Source organism: Dipteris shenzhenensis, chromosome 10 (genome assembly GCF_047967505.1).
Source record: "Dipteris shenzhenensis isolate YYH24624 ecotype China chromosome 10, Dip_SZ_1.0, whole genome shotgun sequence".
Classification (NCBI taxonomy): Eukaryota; Viridiplantae; Streptophyta; class Polypodiopsida; order Gleicheniales; family Dipteridaceae; genus Dipteris; species Dipteris shenzhenensis.
The window spans coordinates 16524499-16544126 of NC_141605.1; the positions used below are offsets into that span (position 1 = coordinate 16524499).

A 19628-nucleotide genomic window follows, 5' to 3' on the forward strand; every position below is an offset into this window, starting at 1 on the left:
ACGATCCCGTCTCCCCCTCCAAACCTTCTCATAAGCGGCAGCGCCTCCATTCCGACATGCCTGCTTCTTCATCGACTTCGACCGCGAGCAGACAGTTGTTCGCAGCCCCCCATCCCTCGCCATGAGCCTACACCTCGTATCCTGGAATGTGAACGGGTTTCACTCTTCTGGCACCCGTGGTCCCAGGAAGCTCATTTTGCGGCAGGAACTTCAGCCTGCAGTGATTGGTCGTTTGGATGTACTTCTGCTCCAGGAGCACAAGCTCTCTGCGGCTCATTCCCGTAGCTGCGGGAAGGTTCTCCCTGGACGTTCCTACACTTACTGGGAGCCCTCGATCGGCGCACAGGGGAGGAGTGGGGGTGTCTGTACCTCCGTGTGCGAGCAGTTAGCCCAGGGAGTTTTCGGTCATGGCACGTTGATCCCAGGCCGAGCCCTTTGGGTAGGCCTGGATTTGGAGGGATCCAAAATTGGAATACTCAATATCTACGCTCCTACAGACCTCCGATGCAGAGCCACTTTCTGGAGGACACTTACAGGGATTCTTCCAGTCATGGATTCCTGGATTGTTGGAGGTGACTTCAACAATCTGGAGTCATTGGAGGACCAGCAGGGCAGAGGTCCGGAGTTTACAGGTATGGCTCAGGCAGAGCAGTCAGCTTGGGACTCCTTCATCTTCGCGACAGGAGGTAGGGACAGCTGGAGAGACCCGTCCTTCCGGCGTTGGCACGGGAGCCTGGACTTCTCTTGGGGCTTCCGCAGGGAAGGAGGCAGACTCCTGGAGAGCCTTGATAGATTCTATGTCAGTGATTGGGCCATCAGTAGAGGCGGTCAGGCGGGTATAGTTCCAGGGATGACACTTTCCGACCATGCGCCGGTACTCCTCTCATTAGATTCGGCAGCCCAGACCCTCCCCCCCCGGTCATGCAGGATTCCCGATTCTATTTTCTCGAGGGAGGACGTGCGTAGTAGTATTTGCAGTCTTTGGGACAGAGATTGGGGGGAGTGTACGGATTTGGTGGACTCAGTTGCGCAGGCTCTGCAGGAGTCCAACCAGATCTGCCAGCTAGCAGCCCTACAGGTTCGTCAGGAGTGGTGGAGTAGAGAGAGAGCTCTTCGGAGGGACCTCGCATCCATTCAGCGACTCCAGCAGGCTTCCCCGGGCTCGGAGGAGCTTCGGATCCAGGCCCTTCGAGCCAGAGCCCTCCTGGAGGAGACACTCCAGCGCCGCTCAGAGTTTTCCTATCACGCCTCTCTCTCCTTCTGGGCCCGGAAGGGTGATCGGATGTGCAGAGAGTTCTTCAGGACGCATGGCCAGAGAGCTGCAGGTGATCAGCTTCGGAGTCTCAGGACAGCGGATGGTCACATCGTTACGGATTCGGGGGAGGTCCTGGGGTTGGCCACTGACTTCTACAGGACCCTCTTCCAGCAGGAGCCGCTTGCCCCTCGTGCTAGTCGTGCCCGTGAGGAGGTGTGGAGGCACATTCCATCCCTGGTCCGGCCTAGCATGCAGGCGATGTTGTTGGCGCCGTTTACCTCGGATGAGATGCTGGAGGCCTTGATGGCTATCGACGGACAGAAATGCCCAGGAGAGGATGGGCTTCCCCGAGCTTTCTTCATTTCCTTCTGGGACCAGATCCATCAGCCCCTCCTCGCAGCTCTGCAGGGGATTTTCAGCAGCGGTTTGATGCCAGAGAGCCTCTCTTCGGGTCTGATTTGCCTCATCCCGAAGGGAGGAGATAGACAGGAGATCCGCCAGTGGCGTCCGATCACTCTCCTTACTACCGCCTACAAAATCCTCGCTAAGATGATCAGTGCCAGAGTTCGGCCTCTACTCCCAGACCTCATTCATGACACTCAGACAGGCTTTGTCCAGGATCGCAGTATCTTGGATAATGTCTTCACCTTTTCAGAGGCGGCGGAGTGGGCTCAGCACAGTGGATCACACCTTGCCATTCTACTTCTCGACTTTGAGAAGGCCTACGATCGCGTGGACTGGGCCTTTTTGGAGGGGACTCTGGAGCGGCTAGGTTTCCCCGCAGGATGGATTCAGGGTATCTCAGCTTTGTACAGGACAGCGTCTAGCAGGGTCATCATTGGAGGCAGGATGGGTGAGCGCTTTAGCCTGGAGAGATCAGTGCGTCAGGGTTGCCCCCTTGCTCCTTACCTGTTTCTTTTCTTCGCCGAGGCCATGACTTACTACCTTCGGGCGAGGTCTACCGGGATCCGGGGGGTTCGCCTTCCACTTCGGGAGGACACGGAGCTTCTGGACTCGGAGTACGCAGATGATACAGCCCTTTATGTCCAGGATGATGAGAGGATGCTAGAGAGGGTGCGGATGGCCTTGGAGGTCTTCTGCTCGGCCGCTGGTGCGAAAATCAACTGGAACAAGTCAGTTGGTTTTCTCACAGACCCTGGGGCGTGTTCTCAGTGGGGGCGATTTCTGGGTTTCAGATGGATTCCACGAGGACAGACAGCTAGATACCTTGGCTTCCAGGTTGGCCTAGACATCACGCCAGCTCAGCAGTTTCTCCCGGTGCTAGACTCCATCCGACGGAAGCTGGCTTTCTGGAGTACTGCTAAGCTGTCTCTTGCAGGTCGTGCCCTGGTAGTTAACCAGGTCCTTCTAGCCACGGCTTGGTATGTGGCTTCATGCTGGTGCTTCTCGAGATCCAGCGTGGCACAGCTCAGGAGGTTGGTTCGGAACTTCCTTTGGTCTGGGGAGGATGGTCTTAGAGATACCAGAGCCAGGGTTGCTTGGCAGACAGTCATTCTTCCGCAGGCAGAGGGTGGCCTGGGGGTTATCGATCCAGAGCTTCAGAGTCAGGCCTTGTTAGGCAAGCTTGTCATCCGCGGTTTGACCCCGGGGGGGCAGACGTGGAAGATGTTGCTTCAGCAGGGAATAGGCTCTTGTGTCCCGCGCCGAGGTGGAGAGTGGCCACCGTCCCCCAGGTGGATCTTCACTTCTGCCCCGCTCACTCAGCCCCGTTCTCCACTCGTTCGTAGCCTCCTCATGGTGTGGAGGCGGCTTTGTCTCAGTCTCATACAATCCCAGCCCAGCTGTCAGGAGGAGATCGATCGCCAACCGCTCGTCTGGAATGGGCAGGTCAGAGACGCCGAGGGCCTTCAGTTGGGGGAGAGATCACATATCAGGTGGGACGGCTGGATGAGGGGGCCAGCCCGGTCCCTTCGGGTTTGGAGGGATACGTACAGACATCTGGAGATGACCGATCTTGCAGTCGCAGCTGGAGGTGCACGTGGAGTCCAGGCGAGACGCACGGAGATTGACGGAGCGATCCCAGCCGCTTGGTTGGCTCCACCTGAGCCTCAGGTCCTCATGCCTGGAGACACCCGTTGGCTGGGACAGTTCACCCCCCGTGGCATCCCACTGGTGGTCGCAGGACGTTTGGATGACTCCTCTATCGCCTTCTTCGCGGTTTCAGGGGATGGACGACTCAGGCGAGAGGATGCGCTCATCGACCCCCTACTCCCGTGGCAGAGGGTTAGGGTCGTAGGCCTTCTGGGGAAGGTCTGGCGCACCGACCCTAGTATCGAGCAGGACCAGTTGCAGCTTTGGCGTCTTTGGCTATGGGAGGGGCGGGCCTTGTCAGAGCTTGAGTGGGACCCAGGAGAGTGGTGGTGGCCAGAGATTGTGACAGGACAGGGGCCGACTTCCTTCTTCGCTTACAGCACGACTCTGGGCAGGCGAGTTCTTGGGAGGATGCAGAGCCGCCCCCCCACCCAGCGACCTAGCTGGTACGCACAGGGTATTTCCAGGTTCTTTTTGCAGGCATTCTGGAAGGCCTTGTGGGAGAGCTGGCGGCCGCGGAAGATCTCATACTTCCTGTGGCTTCTTGCCCACAAAGGTCTTCCAGTGGGGAGCTGGTTGAGGCAGATAGGCCAGGACGGTTGCTGTCAGATTTGCCATGCGGACGAGGAGTCACCAAAACACTGCCTGTGGAGCTGCACGCGCGCCCAGGAAGTGTGGAGGTGGACCTTCGGGCTTCTTACCCGCGCAGCACCAGAGCTAGGAGTGATCACTTGGGGCGCGTTCTGTTGGTGCAGCACCGCACCTGGTCTTCATCACTTGTTCGAGGCATGCCAGCAGAACCCCACCTTCCTTATCACACAGGGGACGTGGGGGCCGCTCGAGGGTATCCCACAGCACCTAGCAGAGGCTGTTACAGGAGTTCGGGAGAGCCAGCCAGTCTGGGAGATTATCAGCAGCATTACAAGATGGCACATCTGGACCTCGCGCTGCGCGCAGATCCTCGGTGGCACTTCCTTATCGATTGCCCAGATCATGGCGGAGATTTGGAGTGAGATTATTCATACCCTCAGAGGCCAGTGGGACCAAATTCAGGGAGACTCCCGGGCGGGTCAGGAGAAGCGGAGACGCTTCCTCCAAGCTTGGGACACACAGAGCCTCTTCTTCGAGCAGACTACGCAGGGCCTTCGGTGGCACTACTCACCACCCCGATGGCTGTTCATTCACACTCAGCATATCCCTCCGTGAGAGTATGATTTATTATGCTACCTTTTAGGGCTGCGTCCGGTTTGTGAACGCAGCCCGTCAGCTATAAGCTGACCTCTTGTATTTTGTTCTCGAAGTAATATAATAAGCACTGCTTTTTCGGAAAAAAAAAAAAAGAAGTTGCATGCAACAGAGATCAATATGATCTATGTATCAACATATGACTGTGTCGCAGACATCTTCACGAAAGCACTTCCACGTGAAAAGTTGAGGCATTTCGCAGTGCCCTCAACTTCTCCTTTTGGTGATTGATCATTTCCTTATATATGACATTGGCATGGCAAGGGGGTGTTAGAATTATTATTATATTTTAGCAGTGACCAATGTAGAATTATTATTATATTCTAGCATTGACCAATGTAATGTAATAAGTAGGTTAAGAACACTTTTCCCTCATTTGAGGTTTCTTCCCCTAACCACAATTAGTTCACTAACTACGGTTAGTGAAGGTTTTGTCACTTTGACAAAACCTTTCCCTCTTGTTGCTCTCTCATTGTCTCCTCCTCACAATTACTTCAACATATTTTAAAGGATTGCTCTCCGACTCCCTACATTATATATCTAGATGAATCCAAGAACATGCCCAAACTCCTCTAAAAAAACACCGCTGTGCGCTCTCAAACTGCCTACATTGCCTCAAAAAGCGCACATCTTGATTTTCTTTCAAATACCATAAAATAGATTTCCTTGTTTACAAAGTCTGAGCAATCACAGTTTATAGGTAAGAAGAGACAAACAGCATTGGAGAGCAGCTTATCACATAAAACAAGTTCTTCTTTTGACCTCTAGTTAACATATATATTACCAATTCTTGAGAAAGGAATCAACCTAGTGACCTTTTGCCATACGTCGAAATTCCACACTTTCATTCAAAAGTTGGGACTAGAAGACAGATGCTTAGAGCCGAACAACTCCCCTAACGATGTTACGAGCATGTACTAACAGTTCATGCAGTACAAGGGCAGGCATTGTTTTATTCAGCAAAAACCAACAATATGCAAGTACCCTACAAAAACCCTTACACTTCACCTAAGATTCAATCTCTCCTTTTCCATTTATGGTTTTGGATAGGCAAATAGAAAACTTTGTTTGTTTTTTTTAATGGAGAGGCATATAGAAAATCTAGGACTCCTGTGATTTTCATTTTAGTGAGTTTGCTAATAAGGCAAACGACATAAATATGATGAATCCACTAACATCTTCCTCTTAAAACACAAATAAATCGCACAGCTTTACCCTTGGTAACACTCCGGATGAACACTCTGAATTGGTAGATCAGTAAACTCATCCCTTCAATACAGAAGCAAGTCGTACAGCTTCAACCATGTAAAACTCAGAATTAGTCCAGCAGTGTGTTTTGCTGCTTAAAGAACCTGAAGATCTGGAGTCGCACTTTTACGTGAGGTTGACCTCTATGAATATACAAACAGTCCAAGCAAGCCTGTCCAAAAAGTTTGGACACAGACTATGCATTCCTCAATAAACCACCACATAGAACTAATAGAGGAGACATCCACGCACAAGGACATAATGCTTGGAGCACCATAATACTAGTCAGAAATAAGCAACTAGCAAAACGTGCACTTTCAGAGTTCTAGCAGACATGCTCTGTCAGCTCCTAATTCCAGTCTTCAAAAAGGTTATAGAAAACAAATATCAAGGAGTGTACAAAAAAGAAACATAAGCCAACAATAAAAAGATGCACTGCACTATAAGAAGATGCGTATAAGATGGTCTTGAATCCATCCAGTAATCAAAAATACACTTGTTAAGGCACCAAACTCGATGAACAATTTGCGTTACGATCTTCAGCTCAGGTGGATTGCAGAACCCACTAAATAATTGAGGAACAAAAAACAAGGGAGAAAAAATTTACAAGATTGGAGAGAGCCAGCACGACATCCATACCAATTGAAAGATGTATCTTCCAAACCAAAGCGTGCTCTCAACATTGTTTCAGAACTCCCAAGGTACCGCAGGAAGAAGTTTGGAGAGTTAGCTGCCGGCAGACCCACACCTTGACATTTTGAAACAGTATGCCAGGAAAATTGTCATATATGTCACCAGAAGCCTCGCCCCCTCCCTCGACCACGCCAACCTCCTCTAGCCCCTCTTCCTGATCCTCTACCACCTCTAGATAACCCTGCAAGAGCACGGTTAACAAGAGCAGGAGGAGCACCATCACCGCGACCTTTTTTCGCTCCACCCAATGATCCTGTTCCATTCAAAGCTGTCGCAGGGCGCTTTGTTCTACAAAACCAAACACGAGGTCAGGGAAGAAAATTTTTCTATCTTCTTTTGTTTCTAGCAAATCAGAACTCCGCCTTCCTTGGAGCAACTACGGCAATAATAGATATTCCACAATTTAGTCCTCAACATACAAACAGCCATGGTTAGCATCAGACTTACGTAGTAGTTGCAGCAGTGGCCGTTGCCGTTGATTTGGGAACTTCTTTCCATGACAGGTTTATTCTTTTGTCGCCAATGAAGGAAGGAGATTTCTGATGTAGTGGCTGCAAAGAAAAAGGGCACTAAAATCAGATTTCAGCCAATGAAGGAAGGAGATTTCTGATGTAGTGGCTGCAAAGAAAAAAGGCACTAAAATCAGATCTCATACTTAGGCCAATCACGGCGCTCCCTGTAACTGCTAGAAGGGAGGACATCAAAGCTCTCTCATTTTGAATGCTTTTCAGGAAGAGATATACCTGTGTTAATGATAATATGTTGTTGCAAGTCCGCAATCCGGAAAGCGTCTTTTGCTGTTTTTCTTTCTGCGCATCATGAGGTTTCCATGAGTACAACTAGACAAATGAAAAACAGAAATGAAACCGAACAATAAGCTATGAGCCCATGAGAGCTGGTCACTTCAAAGGATACATGAAAGCATATTACCTCACATGAATATTTCAATGCTTGTATGACATGATTGTCTCCAAATGTTTGGTTCTTTATGCATGGAGACATCACACAAACTTTTGGGATGGCAGATATGCAAATGCACAGGCAGTCATGACCAAAGCTGCAGCTATTCATCTTCCAGATAGAAATTATTTTGAAACAGAACAGAAACATACTACTTCATTCTTTGCAGCATCGTCCTTGGCTGCAGCCATCGCCTTCCCAAATTCCCCAACTCCTTGCGTCAACTTCTTATTTGTAGCCTTTGCCAATTCTTCAACTACTGTCAACCTGAATTGCATTTCATTATCATTCGATCAGTCTCAATGAAACGAGAACTATCAAGGAAAAGTTTGAATCATCGGCTAAACAGCTTAGCTTAACTTACATAGATGCTCTATTGTGCATGCCCTCATTAAAAATATTGTATAAATTATGATATTCTTACCAAAAGCATGCCCAAAGGGACAATTCCAAACGCCTTCTGGACATCATCTTTTCTAGTTACTCAACACAAACACAAAAAACGACCAAAACACAGAAGTGGGAAAGTATGGTCAAGTATTACAAATTTCAAGCAAAAGGCTCGAGACATTTAACTTGTAACAACTCAGCAGAAGAGAGATTGAATTCATAGTTGGAAACATAAACTGCAGCCCATCATAGAATCTCCAAACCAGATGAAAAGATCCCCACATAGGATAAAATAGTTAAGAGATGGTACATGAAGACTAAGGAGTGTTGGGTGCGGGAAGACATGGAACCAAGCTGGAATGCCAGGGAGGGAGGAAAACAACAAGCTGAAGGAACTGAGTGTACTTGCAAATATAATATGAAGAAAGTACAAGAGTGGCCAGTATATGGCCCAAGGTCAATTGGTTGACTAGGACTAGTCCTAACTAGCCTACAAGGCCATACCAGGGCTAAGTGCTGACAAACCCCTGATCAAAATGTGCTGCCTCATGGGTGTGCTGGCAGCTAGTGCATTTGTATTTGCAAGTTCCTGCTATTGCTTCTTGTTCTCGGACGCAATATACTTCCGGCACTCAAAACTTGTTATGGCCTGGTTTCCTGCAGGAATTACAGCACTTATTCTTCTTCACATCACCAGGAGAAGAAGATGATGAGGTGCCAGATCAAGGGTTGGGCCTGCTGTAATTTTTCCTCCCTTTGCCTTTGCCGCTGTGATCAATGGCAAAGGCCTCATCTGCAGGAATAGAAGCAGCCTGGTTTTGACGACTTGGCTCCTCACTGGAGACCTGGAATTGTTGCTCCAGGCCGTAGGTGCTAAGTACACTCCTCTGGTCTGGTACTGGGTCATCTGGTACAATAATCCAACTGCTGGTACTGGTACTCACGCCGACAGAGGAACCTGGAACAATAAGCCAACTGATACTGCCTCTGGTGCAAGGTCTGCTTCCTTGCATGGGCACCTGTATCTCAAAGCTAGATGGCCTCCCCTGAAGCCCCCTCTCAAGCCCAATCTTGTACACTGTCGCCAGATCAATGAACTTCAGTACTCCAATCACAACGGGCAGATGGGAGGTGGGGTTATGTCCCTTTAAATGGGACCAATTAGTATACCCAAAGTACAGACGCCCTTACCATAAGGACACCCTTGGGTATGTCTATATATGAGCTCTAGACTCATTTACGAAGATCCCTTAGGATGGAACTCCTTGGGAAACTGCAACCTTGAGTAGGACTATGCCTAGTCTGGCCTAACACTTGGAATAGTGGATGTAATGGCTGATGCGTTAAGTCACATTGGTTTTGTGAAGAGTTTCACTGAGATCTATTTCTATCCATTCAAGGCCTCTATAAGCAGGATCATTATTCTAGCCATATATGGTGACCATATGCCCACATGAATGAGTTAGTGTAAATTTATGGGAGAAAGAAATTCAAGATCAGTATTCAATTCAAAAAGTTCTCTTGTTGCGAAAGGGTGAAGTCTACATACCAAATTTCATAGACATGAGAAAGAAAGTACTCTTCAAGTGTTATGACACCCCTTGTGCCAGCCATTTGAGACAATGTGGATCATTCCAGATAAGAAAGGAGAAAGCATTTCCATGGATCTTATTGTTGCTTCGCCACAAACTAAACATGGCCGAGTTTATTCCAACCAAGACGACAGTTTCAGCTTCACCGCTAGTACAAGTGTTTGTGGAGAAATTGTTTAGTCTTTATGGGGTTCTAGCTGAGATTGTCAAATGACACAGATCATGGTCCTAAGTTCACTAGTTGTTTCTCGCATGATGTGTTGAGAAGTTGGACACTAAGTCCAGCACGAGTTCATTTGAACATCCAGAGTCAGTGGATGGACAAAGCGAGTCGATCGGATTCTTGAGGATATGCTTCACGCACTCAAAAGCAATTTGATTAGGAGGATTGTATTTACATGGCTGAGTTTGCATATAATAGTGCAAAGCATACAACCACCAAGTTGAGTCCATTTGTTTTCATGTATGGATTTCAGCTTGAGGCGCTGAGGATACAAAGACGAGACTATGAAGCCCCACCTCCCTTCTATCTAGTCTTTCTAATCTATATTGTTATGCAAGTCTTGGCATCGAATTAGAACCTAGATTACATCCAAGCTTGTAGCTCACCCTCTCCTTAGGTGCCTGGGGAACCAAGTAGGCTTTAAAAGTTAAGCAAAGATCGATCATCCGGATACAAGATTACATTCATCGGTCCATGTCTATGCTGGATTCATTACAGCGTGCAACTGCTATACTAAGATGTCCATATCACTGCATTATACCTCTAGTAGCACATTGAAAACCTTCCACGTGCTTAGGTGAATTCAATCATCTGGAAAGAGCTCTCGAGGGGTCGTCTTTGCAGGCCAGGTGAGGTTGTTGGAGAAACATGCAAAGTATGCACACTTAAGAAGGTTGTCTATGAGCTCAATCGAGCACCCTGCACTTCGCAACAAAGAGCTGGCATGCAAGACATATATGCTTATCCTGAGAGGAGCATAGGATCATCATAAATATGTTGGAAATTTAGTCTCATCTACAACCACAACTAGGGTATGAAAGAGTGCATGGCTCGAAATGAGAAGTTGCAAAGATTGGAAGATGCTTTTGGCAACAATTGCCCTAGATAAACCTGTATTTTACAGTCCACAGTACAAACAGACAGAAATCAAGGCAAGACTAAGGAATAGCAATCAAAGGGGGTACTATTGGGATATCTCAAGGTGTATGCCCCAGGCACACCTGAATCTAGGAGGAGATTGAGGAGATGATTGTGGAGCTTAGAGGTCATCAGTGATGTCAGTGATCATGTAAGAGGTGCCTACTTAAGGACCTCATCTTTCTTCATTCCATAAGCAAGAATTCTCAGTTTGTGTTCACTCCACGCTTTCCTTTCAGTTTACCAACATGGTATCAGAGCCCTATGATCCTCCTTAAGCCCTAGTTAGGTGCCACATCATCTTCTTCTTCCTCACCTCCATCTTCCACCTTCCCTTCCAAAGTCAATTTTGGAAGTGAGAGTTCTCTTCAAACCTGCATTCTCACCATCTCATCTTTCAGGAGAGTCTTCCCAAGGGCAGGGCGAATCTGCAGAACAAGCCCTGCCCTTTATCTCGCCATTTTCAAGGCGACATTGTCTCAGGAAGCTGCGACGACATTCTTCCTGGTTCTCACTGTGGAGAGCTACATTGTCTAATTCCTTCCAGAGGAGCTGGGCGACATCACGACCTTGCTGCTCATCAAGTCTGAGCTCATTTGGAGCAGCATTCGGGTAGTTTTCGTCAAAAAGCCAGTCCACGGTTCTTCTATAATGCTGGGCGACGTGGCTACCTTCTGCGCGATTCCTTTCTGAGGGAGAAGCTCTACCTATTTACCTTCCTCTCCAGTACAAAAGCCCTCTGAATTTCGACCTCTGGATGACGAATTGAAGCATATTTCTGAGCTGCCTCTTTGGCCATGAAAGCTTGACTATGCAAGTCTAAGTTTGACTTTGGACAGTCAAAGTTTGACTGGTAGTTTGACCAAGATTTATTTTCAGTCTGCTATGCTCATTTTCTAGCATCTACTTGATCATTTTTTGCTTAGACATCTTGCATAAATGTTGCTCTGAACTGATTGCCTTATGCTTTGACATTTACTTCAGTCACATAGAGAAATCCAAGTCAAAGTATTCAAGTTGTTACTCTTTGAAGGATTACTTTTTATTGCTCATCTTTCACCTGTAAGAGAGAAGACACTGCCCAATTCTTGGGTTAGACCCTCTCATGGCTACCATATTGAATATGGACAAGTTCAATGGTAAGGGCTTCCACACATGGCAGATGAAGGCCAAGTTTGCATTAATGAGGGAAAACCTCTAGGGGCTTGCCAAACCGGCTTCAACTTCTTCTTCGGCTTCAACTTCTTCTTCAACAGCCTCCAATGCTGGAGAATCCTCAGCTCCGACACACCTAGCAAAAGATCCTGCTAGAGAGGAGAAAGCATATGGCATCATTGCTCTTGCTTTAGGAGATGACTATATTCATCACATCTCTGACTTAGAGTCTCCTTCAGAAGCTTGGCAGAAGCTTGACATTATTTTTTGTGCTAGCTCTCGCATCTCAAAATTATCACTTAAGATTGCTTTCTTTGAATTGAAGATGGTTAGTGGCACTCCTTTGGCTTCCCATGTCAATTACATGCGGAGTCTCATGACTCAACTTGCTTCTATCAACTCTACTATCACTACAGATGATGCTATGGCAGTGTTGCTCAAGAGTATGCCTGAAGATTATGATCATGTTGTTACCACTTAGATAAATCTTCCTAATCCTAATCTTGAAGGTCTTATCTCTGCTCTTCAAGAAGAAGAAAGGCACATGGAACTCCGGAAAGGCAATGACACAGCCTATGCCATAAAAATCCAGAAGGGCAAGTTTTCACCTTGCAATCATTGTGGGAAGACTAATCACCTCTCAAAAGACTGCTTCAAGATCAATCCATTCAAACACTGTGGCAAAAACAATCATCATAAAAAGTTTTGTAGAGCCAAAAAGGAAGCAACTTCAAAGTCAAAAAATGCCAATCTACTTTCAGTTGATGTGCCTTCACAAGATGAGGCATCCCATGAAGATTATGCTTTTTGAATCATCTCCATATATGCTCCAGATCTCTCTTTTTTATGTTGAGTCAAGGTACTCAACCTGGATAGTCCTCCAAAATGAATGAAATAAACTAATGTGTTTTGAAACACCTCTGGTCACCATATGATGTAGGCCATGTGTATGTGTTTTTGCTCCATGGTACCTCCTGCAGACATAGTGTGCATGTACATGCAAGGGAGATAACCATTGGAAGGTCTTTTGTATCCCTTTTGTTTACCTTACACCCATGGGAACCCTTGCTAGCTTGAGATCCTAGCCATTGATAGATCCATGACCACCATGAGATGGCATGTGACACCTTGTGCTAGCTGTATCCTTGACATAGCCTGAGGCATTCCCTTGAGGGGGGGTATGTTGGGATATCTCAAGGTGTATGCCCCAGGCACACCTTGGTTTCTATGTGTGTGTGCTAGAGGCACAGTTAGGTGCCCATAAGCACTGTTAGGTGGTGGTAGAAGCCACATAGGATGATTGAGAGAATCTAGGAGCAGATTGAGAAGATGATTGTGGAGCTAAAGGTCATCACTGATGTCAGTGCAGCAGCAGCCGGCTGCACACAGGCAGCCAACCTCCATCAACGGGCGAGGACGCGTACAAGACCTTCGACGATTTTTTTTTGGGGATCCGTGCCCTCGCAGGTGCAAGGTACAACAGGTACCCTGCGCAGGTACAGAAGTTACAGCAGGCACATTTTTTTTTTTTTTTGGAAGAAGGAAAAGAGAGAGCACTCTGCTCTTTTGATGCATTCCCAGAATTTTCAGTTCTAAAACTGTGTTTGAGGTACAGCAAGTACACTCGTGTCCCTCGTGCTTGAGGTGACTAGTGCCACAGTGTGTGGTGGTTGCACTGTTATTTTTCGGGAAGGTCAGATGCCTTGATTTTGCAGAGGGCTTTTATGCTTTTGCTGAGTGCAAATCTCAGTTTTCGGGTGACAATTTCATAGGGCTTTTGCCTGGAAGTGTATGCAGTGTATGCCTTGAGGCAGTGTGGAGCCAGGGTGCCCACATTGGTCTCGTTTTCCGCAATGTATCAGTGACATTTCTTTGCAGGTCACAAATTGTGTACGACACTTTGAAAATCTCAGTTGAGCCACGCTTGGCCAGGGCGCATCGAGTTTACTCGGTCCCTAACTGTCCATCGTTGACAGTGCTCAAAAGATCTTCTTTTCGGTGTTTGTACGTTGGGATCTGTGTTGCCACTGTGCACACAGGCAGTTTATGCATTACTTTGTCAGGTGAAAGTGCCAAGAGAGCGCTGTATTTTGTATGCTACCTCAGTGTTGAGGGTGTTTTTCACTTGGTACAGGTGTCAAATCAAGGGGCTTTTGCCCAGATTTTGCTTGTGAGCACTTGAGTTACTGTTTGAGAACTTCAGATGCCTTTTATCCCCTTGGCAGAAGGGTGATTGTTTGGGATTTGTCCCATACTTTGTTGCAGGTTTTGTGACAGGCTGAGGTGTTTGGAGCCTTTTTCAATGGACAAAACAGTGTATGACAAGTGGTTTATGCATATAAAATCAATGCAATACCTCATCTGAGGTGGGAGAAGTGTCCAGTGTTTTGTGCTTCGTCAGATGATGATGCACTTGTAAAGCACTTGTGGAACAGCTGCAGCATTCTGTAGTTACTGTTTTATGCCTATTTGAGCATGGTACAGTGTGTCAGAAGGTACAGTGACTGGAGGGAAAATTTTCTGTTTTGCTGCAGATTTTTTGACAGTAAAAAAACAGCACTATTGTGAGTGCTCCTGGCTCTTGATAGAGCAGGTTTTCTGAGAAATCAGAATTTTATTTAGTCATTTTTTGACTTACAGAGAGTCAGGTACTTTCCTTATCTGATATGGCATCAGGGGAAAGTGAATCTTCAATACTGAACATAAAGAAATTGGAAGGGGCACACAATTATGCATTATGGGCAGAACAGTGTTTGAATGTACTTCTGCTAAAGAAGATTTCTAAGCCCATAAGGGTGAAGGGTGTCAAGCCATCTGGGATGGCAGATAATGAGTGGGAGGAGCTTGATTTGTCCGCAAGGGCTGCTATCATGCTTACTCTCACTGATTCTCTTGTGTTCAATGTTCAGGCTGAAAAGACCTCTTATGGCCTATGGCAAAGGCTAGAAGAGTTGTATGCCCAAAAGAGTTCAGCCAGTAAGGTTTATGGGTTGAAGAAGCTTGTCGACCTTCGCATGAAGGAAGGTACAGCTATGACCTCACACTTGAGTGAGTTCAATGCCATCTTTACACAGCTTATTGCACAGGGATTGAACCTTGATGAGGAGTTCAAGGGGAGATCTGCTGGCAAGTCCAAATCCCGCAGTCATTCCCGTGGCAAAAAGGATATTGAATGCTTTTACTATGGCAAGAAGGGACATGTGAAGTCTAAGTGCTTCAAGTTTATACGGGATCAGAAAGCCAAGAAGGCTGAGACAAAGGATGCAGGCAGTGGAAGCAAAGGCAAAGGCAAGGCCAAGGCAGATGACTTGGATGCAGTGAATGTTGCAGCAGAGGACAGTGACAGTGACAGACATGAGGTATTATGTTCTTCTGCTGTAATTGCACATACATTGGTTGTTGATGGCCATGATATGCACACCTGGCTCTTGGATTCAGGTGCTTCTTTTCATGTTACGCCTCATAGGGAGTGGTTTACTTCCTACACAGGTACTCATGGAGTTGTTCACCTTGGGAACAACTATGCATGTCAGATTGCAGGGATTGGCAGTATACAGATAGTATTTCCTGACGGACGCATATTTATGCTTAATGGTGTTCGCCATGTGCCGCAAATCAAGAAAAATCTGATTAGCACTGGCTTGTTGGATGACAGTGGTTATCACACCACATTTGGGGATTCCAAATGGGTAATTACTGATGGCCAGGTTGTAGTGGCTGAGGGTTATAAGAGTGATACCTTGTACCCTCTTTATGTTTCCAGTGTAGGTAATCATGTTGTTGCCATAACCAAGCTGCCGAAGGTTTCATTGTGGCATAGCCGGTTGGGACACATGTCCATTAAAGGAATGCAAGAACTGTCATGTTTGGGTTATCTGCCGTCTCTTTCTTTTTCAGATTTGCCTACTTGTGATCATTGCATTTTTGGAAAGCATTCTACAGCAGTTCACCTAATTAACAGGTCGCCGAACAAGGCTTTGGAGTTGAAAGTGCCAGAGGAGGTGTGGTCTGGCAAGCCACCTTCATATAAGCACTTACGTGTGTTTCGCTGCGAGTGCTTTGCTCATGTACGCAAAGAACTGCGCACCAAACTGGAACCAAAGTCTTTCAGATGCATCTTCATGGGTTACCGTGACGAAGGTGAAATGGGGTACAGGTTATGGGATCCTCTCAAACGGAAGATTATACGCAGCAATGACGTCATCTTTAAAGAGGATAGTGTACACAAAGAACCCGTGCAACCTGTGGAATACAGGAGGGTTGTTTATGATGATGTCGGACAGCAAAGAATGCCCATTAATATGCAGCAGCAGGCTGCTGTAAATTGAGAGGGGGGAAGAGAGAAGAAAGGGAGCAAGAGAGTGAGAGTCAGAGAGACACAATAGTGCGGGTGTGAAGTGATGAGTAAGTCACACCACAAACTCACTTAAGTTTTATTAGGATTAGGTTTACCCTATGACTATCTTAAGACAGTCATAGGTGTCCTATCTTTAATTCTTTAACTAAGGGTTGGCAATGTGCCTTTACCCCAACAACCTCCCACCTAAAGGCCAATGTGCCTAAAGGGGAGAAAAGAATAAAAATTACAGCAATATACAGTTACTGTATACAAGACCATAAAGTAAGAATGGTCTCATCCTAATCCCATGATGTGGCGGCAATGTGCAAACCGCTCTGTAGGCAAGCTCTTAGTGAGCAAATCAGCAGGATTATCATCAGTATGTACTTTCACAAGCTCAAGACGCTTGTCTTCCAGTACCTCCCTGATGAAATGATATTTCACTTCTATGTGCTTGGTCTTCTGATGAAAGACCGGATTCTTTGCCAACATGATAGCACTCTGACTATCACAATGCAAAACTGGCATATCTCCTGTAATGCCCAAATCTCCCACCAGCCGAGTAAGCCATATTGCTTCCTTGCAAGCCTCAGTGGCTGCAACATATTCAGCTTCAGTAGTTGACAGTGCAACGCATTTCTGCAACCGAGACACCCATGATATAGCACCTCCTGCAAAAGTGAAAATATAACCGGTAGTAGATTTCCGGTTATCTGCATTCCCTGCATAGTCTGAATCTGTAAAACCATGCACCAATGCATCCCTCCTACCATAGCATATGCACAAGTCTTTGGTACCTTTGAGATACCTCAAGACACCTTTCACTGCTTCCCAATGCCGCTTACCTGGATTTGCCATATACCTGCTGATGACTCCCACCGCAAAAGCAATATCCGGACGAGTGGCAACCATGGCATACATCAAAGATCCAACTGCAGATGCATACGGAACCTTGGCCATTTCAGCCTTATCATCATCTGATCTGGGGCTGTCCTTACTGCTGAGTTTTAAATGTGGAGGCAACGGGGTACTAATGGACTTCCCCCCCTCCATTTTAAACCTCTGCAGTACTTTGTCAATATACTCTTTCTGTGACAGAAACAAAAATCCCTTGGACCTGTCACGAGTAATACGCATCCCAAGAATATGATTTGCATCACCCAAGTCTTTCATGTCAAAAGACTTATGCAGTTGTTTCTTCAAAGCAGTAATCTCATGCTGAGATTTACTGGCAATAAGCATGTCATCTACATATAGAATGAGTAGCATCAAACTGCCATCCTTTGCCCGTTTGGTGTATAAGCAATGATCGGTCTCACACCTATGATACCCTTGGGACTGCATGAATGCATCAAACTTCTTGTACCATTCTCTTGGCGCCTGCTTGAGTCCATACAAGCTCCTTTTGAGCTTACACACAAGCTGCTCTTTCCCTTTAATAGCATATCCCTCTGGCTGACTCATATAGATCTCATCATGGAGATCTCCGTGAAGAAAAGCTGTCTTCACATCCATCTGACATAAATCCATGTCAGCATGAGCAACAAGAGCCAACACTGCTCTCAAAGTAGTCATCTTGACTACAGGGGAAAAGATCTCATCAAAGTCAATGCCCTTCTCCTGCTTAAATCCCTTGGCAACCAATCTGGCCTTATACCTCGGTAAAGCATTTGAATCCACTTTGACTTTGTAAACCCACTTGCATGGCAAAACTTTTCTGTTTGCAGGTAACTGCACCAAGTCCCACGTATCATTCTGAAGTAGGGAGTCCATTTCTGATTGCATGGCTTTCTCCCACTTCTTTTTCTCTGCTCTTCCCATAGCTTCCTTGAAGCTGGAAGGCTCACCACAATCTGTCAACATGATAAAATCAGCCACATTATTGGCTCCTGGAACAAACCTGACAGGAGGCCGTTGTGCACGGGAGCTCCTCCTAACAAAATGTTCCGGATTAGACTGCTGTCCAGCCTGTTCTTCATGAATGACAGGTGGCTGTACCACCCTATCTGGCTGTGCTACAGCTTCATCTGCTGGCATATCCAGTGGTACATCATTGGCAAAATCATCTGGCTGATTTCCAGCCTGTATACCCTCTTGAACAGGGTGATCTGCAGCAGGCTGCTGCTGCATATAAATGGGCATTCTTTGCTGTCCAACATCATCATAAATAACCCTCCTGTATTCCACAGGTTGCACGGGTTCCTTGTGTACACTATCTTCTTTAAAGATGACATCATTGCTGCGTATAATCTTCCGTTTAACGGGATCCCATAACCTGTACCCCATTTCACCTTCATCACCATATCCCATAAAGATGCATCTGATAGACTTTGGATCCAGCTTGGTGCGTAGATCTTTGCGTACATGAGCAAAGCACTCGCAGCCAAATACCCGTAAGTGCTTATATGATGGTGGCTTGCCAGACCACACCTCCTCTGGCACTTTCAACTCCAAAGCCTTATTTGGTGACCTGTTAATAATGTGAATTGCTGTTTGCACGGCTTCTGCCCAAAAGCCATGGGGTAATGCAGCATAAGACAACATACATCGAACCTTCTCCTGAACAGTTCGATTCATCCGCTCACTTGCACCATTTTGAGATGCATTATGAGGGGCTGTGAGTTCCTGTTTGATGCCCTTAGCTTGGCAAAACTGCACAAAAGCATGTGACACATACTCACCCCCATTATCGGATCTGAGGCATTTCAGCCTACGACCTGTCCGATTCTCCACCTGAGCGACAAATCTCTTGAAAGCATTTAGGGCATCTCCCTTATGCTTCAAGAAATAGACCCACACCTTACGTGTGGCATCATCAATGAAAGTAATAAAATATTTGGCACCCCCTAGTGATAACTGTGGCATCTCACACAAATCAGTGTGCACTAGATCAAGTGGTGCTCTATTCTGGGGAGTTCTCCTCTTATGAGGAGTCACAGAATGCTTGCCAAAAATACAATGATCACAAGTAGGCAAATCTGAAAAAGAGAGAGGCGGCAGATAACCCAAACGTGACAGTTCTTGCATTCCCTTAACAGACATGTGTCCCAACCGGCTATGCCACAATGAAACCTTTGGCAGCTCGGTTATGGCAACAACATGATTACCCACACTGGAAACATAAAGAGGGTACAAGGTATCACTCTTAAAACCCTCAGCCACTACAGTATGGCCATCAGTAATCACCCATTTGGAATCTCCAAATGTGGTGTGGTAACCACTGTCATCCAATAAGCCAGTGCTAATCAGATTTTTCTTGATTTGCGGCACATGGCGAACACCATCAAGCATAAATGACTGTCCATCAGGAAGTACTATCTGTATACTGCCAATCCCTGCAATCTGACATGCATAGTTGTTCCCAAGATGAACAACTCCATGAGTACCTGTGTAGGAAGTAAACCACTCCCTATGAGGTGTAACATGAAAAGAGGCACCTGAATCCAAGAGCCAGGTGTGCATGTCATGGCCATCAATAACCAAAGCATGTGCTATTACAGCAGAAGAGCATAAAACATCATGTATGTCACTGTCACTGTCCTCTGCTGCAACATTCAC

At 46.6% G+C, this 19628-nt stretch overlaps 1 protein-coding gene across 1 annotated transcript in view; it reads right to left on the minus strand.

Annotated features, from left to right (window-relative positions):
• Positions 1–6028: 6028 nt before the first annotated feature.
• The window catches only part of LOC147897472 (apoptosis inhibitor 5-like protein API5), a 38423-nt gene continuing 24823 nt past the window's right edge, over positions 6029–19628 (minus strand). The window contains exons 13-16 of the mRNA XM_087380186.1: positions 7606–7720; positions 7237–7302; positions 6941–7044; positions 6029–6781 (exon numbers count right to left, since the gene is read on the minus strand). Coding sequence (XP_087236312.1) covers positions 6592–6781; positions 6941–7044; positions 7237–7302; positions 7606–7720 — 475 coding nt within the window. The 3' untranslated portion in view covers positions 6029–6591. The remainder of the gene's footprint in view (positions 6782–6940; positions 7045–7236; positions 7303–7605; positions 7721–19628) is intronic.